Source organism: Pygoscelis adeliae, unplaced genomic scaffold (assembly GCF_000699105.1).
Source record: "Pygoscelis adeliae isolate BGI_AS28 unplaced genomic scaffold, ASM69910v1 Scaffold41, whole genome shotgun sequence".
In the NCBI taxonomy this organism is placed as follows: Eukaryota; Metazoa; Chordata; class Aves; order Sphenisciformes; family Spheniscidae; genus Pygoscelis; species Pygoscelis adeliae.
Genome location: NW_008824373.1, coordinates 3,442,286 through 3,448,014, shown reverse-complemented (window position 1 = coordinate 3,448,014; position 5,729 = coordinate 3,442,286). Strand labels below are relative to the sequence as shown.

The 5,729-nt window shown below is 36.9% G+C and overlaps 1 protein-coding gene across 1 annotated transcript in view; it reads left to right on the top strand.

Moving 5' to 3' along the window:
• Positions 1–5,729, top strand: part of MMS22L (MMS22-like, DNA repair protein) — a 131,946-nt gene that overhangs the window by 32,089 nt on the left and 94,128 nt on the right. Inside the window, exons 4-7 of the mRNA XM_009320166.1 lie at positions 804–856; positions 3,858–3,945; positions 4,042–4,219; positions 5,297–5,390. Of these exons, the coding sequence (XP_009318441.1) occupies positions 804–856; positions 3,858–3,945; positions 4,042–4,219; positions 5,297–5,390 (413 nt within the window). The remainder of the gene's footprint in view (positions 1–803; positions 857–3,857; positions 3,946–4,041; positions 4,220–5,296; positions 5,391–5,729) is intronic.

Here is a 5,729-nt window from a genome sequence, read left to right as displayed (position 1 = left end):
CTGCCGTGTTGTATTTCCAGCAGATGTCCGGGAAGTTGAAGTCCCCCACGAGAACAAGGGCCAGCGATTGAGAGACCTCTGCCAGCTGCTTGTAGTTATACAAGTTATACAAATAACAGTTGTTGCAGAATATGGCTGAGTACTTACCTACGTTACAGCTTTTTTAAATTTTCATTTGCAGTGGCAGTTAGCAGCTTCTTTAAAAATGCTCTCTCTCCCCTCCAAAACTGAACTGTTTTAACTTTTCTAGAGACGCTTTCTCCTTTTACTCTACTATACTTGTTGCTGTTTATCTTTGTGCTCAAGTTAAACAGCAGACCACCCTAAGTAGGGAGTGGGAAAAGCTGCTGACAGAATTTACTAATGTTCATTCACAAGGGAATTAATTTAGTGTATACTGACCATATGCCATGAGGACTAACTTTCAGGTTTATTCTGTGGTCAGATATGAAGTTGAGTTACGCTTATGGAAAGATCACTCACAGGGAATGGCTTTTGGGGTTTTTGTGTGTGTACTTGGTTTTTTCCTCCCCCAGTATTTAGCTAATTTTGTATTTGTTGTTACTGTGTTTAATGTTTTAAAAACAAGCAAAAATTCTATCCATTGTCATCCCTTCACACTTGGATGTGTCTGTTGCCTTCCACTAATACTCTTTCCTAAGTTACATTTCTGTAAGCTTTTTCAGAAATACAAAGCAAGAAACACCTCTCACCTCTCTCTGTTCTATTTAGACCTTACTAAAATGTAGTTAAGCAACTTTTACCTATATAAATACCATAAACCTTTGTATTCCTTTAATTAGGCAACAGATATACAGACTGGAAAACCTGGTACAAATGAGTTCATCTGATTTTGGTAAGTTTAACACATTTAATTTGACATTGGGATAGGTATCTGACTACCTTTTCATTATAGAAGTATATTACCACAGATCACACTTGTGCTTTGACTCTTGACCAAGGGCTCATGGAGTGTGCCACAAATATAACCAGCATAAACCTGCAGTGAGGGTACAAATATAGGCAACCAAGTGATGTAAGGTAGAATGAAAATAGACAGTGGAAATGTTGTGAACAGTTGAAAGTTTGGAACCAGATCTGCCTGTGTAGTAGGTGCACAGGGCAATTCTGACCTTACTGACCTTAGTGGGGAATTTTGCATTAATTTGACTTGAGCTAAGATGTCACCCTTAAGGTAGAATTTGGCAAAACTATTAACTTGTTTAAGTCAAAATGGAAAGTTGCATCAAAACTCCCAATAACTATTTTAGTTACAAAGGTAGTGGGTTGGGACTTTTTTCAGTGTTCTCTTGGCTTACATTTAAACGAGTTAGTTATATTTGCTTAGTTTAGAGTTATTTACAAACTTAATTTATCTTTGCAGCAGGATCAATAAAATGGGATCACTACAAAATGCTTTGTTTCAATTAAATACTAAGGCAGGAGAAGTGGTATGTTTCTGAAGGATTATTGCAGCCTTGGGCTTATTGTAAGTTTGAAGGCTGAATTAGTTAGCAAGTTGAGAAGTTCAGTAATTACTTAGAAATAAACTGTCTGTAGTATCTTCTCATTACAGATAAATTGTTAGTGTTCTAAGAGTACAAGTGAATATTTTTGCACGTTATTATTTTTTTGGTTTGATATTGTCATGCTCTGCCACTTAAAACCATTGCTATGAATTTATCATCAAGCTTCTTTGATATGCTTTTGTTGATTGTATCTTAAAAGTCTGATTTTGCTGACATTTAATACATAAGTGGAAATAGCCTTACTTTAAATTACATTAGAACTTCTATATAGTAGCTGGACACCAAGAAACTGTTCTGTAGTTCTTTTTCCCTTAAATTTAAGCATCTTCTTGGTTCTCTTCTCTGTATCCTCCTCTTCCTCTTGTCAAATAAGCTAGAAAAATAAAAAACTGTTGAATTTTATGCTTTGCACCAGGCTTTCTTTGTGACTTAGAGCAAGTCACTGATACATCTGTGACTCAGTTCCCCCTTGATACAAGCAGGCTAGTAGTAGAGGAGCGTCATGAGGATTAAAATATTTAAAATGATCAGGCAGTGTGATGTTAGGTGTTATTGATGTCTTAGACAAATGCGCTATTGCACCTGTTTAAAACACCAGTTTAGAGTTTTAGCTCAGTAAATCTTTGTTGCGTGTATATGTTTATACAGATATCAATATCGTACATTTCATTTAATTTCCTGTCAGTCTTAATGCGCTTTGGAGGCTTGGTACTGAGAACTGTGTAATATGGAAGCCATATCAAATCTTTTCTTATGCTCTGTGTTGTTTTGCCTTTTTTTTTTTTTTAAATGCCTGATCTGTTCTTAACACTACTGTTCCCGTTTTGTTCCACTTATTTCATTGATCAGTGATTTATGACAGTATGCAAAAGATTTTGTAGTGGAATACTGTAGTATAAAATTTTGCTTAAACAGAACTTCCGAGAACTTAGGATAAAATATTTGTAATTGCTACAAAGCAGCAGTAATATCTATAAATAATTCCTTTAGAACAGAGTGATTTGAGCCTCTAAATCTATGGTTCATTACCATGGCAGATCCTACGGGTTCTTATGTGGTGGGGGTAGGCTGTACAGTGGAATATTATGGTACTTGTACCAGTTGATTTGCTTCACTCAGTGAGCGTTGTTGCTCAAAAAATGTTGAATAAGCTTATATGCACAAAACTTTTATTTGTGGGGTCCGTAACAAGTGGCATATGTTAACTTCAAGCTTACCTGGAGGGGATGGGGGAAACAAAGGGGGGAGAGAGAGCAGGAAAAGAGAAGGGAAGACTCCCCACTGGTCAGCTGGGGAGAGGAGCAAAGGCAACTGCCTTTCCCTGGACATGCAGTCCAGTGCAGCAGGTGACAAAGAGTTTTTGCCATGCATCTCCTCTAGCGCAATACACTTTCATTGGGGCCTGCTCAAACTCCTCATTTGCTGTTCCCACTAACGATGCTCTTAAAGATTGGTACGTGCTTAATCAGGTACAAGTGTTGCAGGCTGACTGGTTGCTAAGGATTTGTGTATATATATATTATTGGGCGGTAGTGACTGGGTATTTAAATTACTGTATCTGCTTTGTTATGCGCTAAGTTTCATCTTTCTCTTAATATAAGCTGAAAGCTACAAGGCAAGGTGTGGGAATAAGTAAGGAGCAATTCTCACACCAGTGGCAATAGCTTCCAGTGAATCTCTACTGTAACAATGGTGTTTGAGCTTGCAGGTGCAAGATAAGGAGGGTAGCACCATGAGAACAGCAGCTTCAGAGAGCAAAGGAAAGGCGACACATAGCCGCAATAACTGGCTGAAAGGATACAGAGCTGCAAGTGAAAGGCAGGCTACAGGATTGTAAATGGACGGCTGTTAACAGTATACATCTTAAGGCACTGTGCAACAATGTGATGCTTCCTAGGAAGAGAAGTTACAAAGCATGTTTCCAAATAAGTCCACCTGCTTAAGGTCCCCCAAGAGAAAAGGATGCTGAGAAATTGTTTCACATGTCTTTTCTGAAGGTGTCTTGGAAGCAGACAGGGAGCAGGGCAGTAGGGCTGAATGATTTCTTCTAGCACAGGTTGCTTGCCTCTGCCACCTTTCCTGAGGGACTGGATGCCTTCTTTTCCCTCTGTATCTGGATATGCCCCTGAGATGATAAGATAAAGAATGGATCCCTCCGGCAAAATGACATTTAGAAGTGGATGTTTACCACCAGCCACCTCCCAAGTTGTCCTCAGAAAAGAGGATGGCTTTCCAGTGGTCTGGTTTAATTACTGTGGAGAATGCATATGTTACATGAGTCACAGTGTGGGCACATCTGCTTTAAGCTATTGATCTCTTTTACTTCAGGTCAAGCTGCAAACTTGCACTCTGAGGCAGAGAGCATCAGGCATCAATGTATTGAGTTTTTGCATTATGTGAAAGTTTTCATCTTCAGGTGAGATTTACACACAATTTACTAACCTATGTACTGAACTTTGTGTGGCTGCTTCTTATCCATTTTCTGATTGTGTATCTGTGTATGTGTGTTCAGGTATCTGGAACCCCCTAAAGTGGAAAATGATGGAATGCTCCATCCATATGAAGAACTAGAAGCACAGTTACCATCAATGTTGGTGGAAGAGCTTCATGCTTTGACCATGCACATTGGTCACCTTTGTGAACTTCCTAGTAGTGTCCTGGCAGCATTTACGATTCAACATCAGGCAAAGGTTGATGTTTTTTATAATTTTTTTTTTGTGTGTAACAATACATATTCAACTTGATAAATTTTGGCTGAATAAGAATTAATCTTTCTTCAGGCAGAAACTGAAGTTACACTTTATATTTTGGTTTTTTTTCCCTTTAGTAACTAAGTGCCATTCCATACTTGGCAAATACAACTAATAAGCTCTGGATTTTCTGTTGTTGTTTTTATTTATCTATTTATTTTTGTTTTATAGCTTTTAGAATTCTTCCCACACTATACAAATGATAATACCAATTACAGGGAGATAAGCACGTTAAAAAAATTCCTCGGTGTTTGTCCTTAGTAATGGTTAAAATTTCTGAGCTTCCTAGTAGGAGGGGCACTTTTTAAAAACTACTTTCTGAAATCTGACTCAAAATAGGAAAAGATCATGCATATAAAGAAGAAAAGTGCAGACATGGAAGTAGGCACTGCAACATTAAACACTAGTGAAGTATACACCATTAAGATTTGTGCATACATATAATAACTAATGCTTTCAAATCTTTTAGAAAGAAAAAAGGAATTTCAGTCTTAGGTTGTATAAACTAGTATCTGGAGAGGAATGATCCACTGAGAAACAGCATTTTGAATCTTTCTGTTTGGTTAGCTTGTCAGTAGGGCCACTGTTGAGCTGATGAAAGAAACAGTAATTTCAAGTAAACTTTAAGGAAGAGAATATTGAAATTTTGGAATTACTTTAAGAGCACACTTTACTTTAGCAGTTTGTGTGCTACCTAATACTTTTCTGGAAAGGAAAGGATAACTAAGGGTGTTGTAATCTGTCAAGCTTGAATCAAGACATTGTGTTTAAATTGTAATTTAGAGCAGATTAAAGACTTCACGAACATCCTTTACAGACAGAATTAATTGTCATGAAAGTTTGGGGTTTTTTTGGTTTTTTTTCTTTAACTGAATGGCATGTTTGTATGTTACAGTGAAAATCCATAATGTTCACTGCAGGCAAAATGCATGCCCATCTTCACATGTCTTAGTACAGTATCCAGAATTTGCTAAAGAAATGTTAAAAATAAATAAATGTGTGTATTTCTAATCACAGGTCTTTCCCCCATCATGGCATTTACTACACCTCCACTTGGATATTAATTGGCTGGTATTGGAAGTTCTTCATGTACTAGGTGAAAAAATGATGAGTAAGTATGCAGGTTTTTTTTCTTGAACTTATTCTTGTACATATGACTTACCTAGATTTCTCATCTTAATTTATCCAGAATCATTTACTACTTTTGGTAGTTTTTAAACATAGCTATATTTAATGGGGTAAATTCAAATATGGTGATGGGAGGTTCTATGTAGCTCAAATTAAATGAAATAGTATTTGGAATTTGTTCTATCAAAACTTGGCAGGATTACGAAGTTTGTTCCCAACTGATGCTTACAATGTACTAAATATTTAATAACAATACAATTTTTGACATCGTAAATAAAAATGCATTTGCAGAGATCCAGAATGCATAACAGCGAACAGCAAT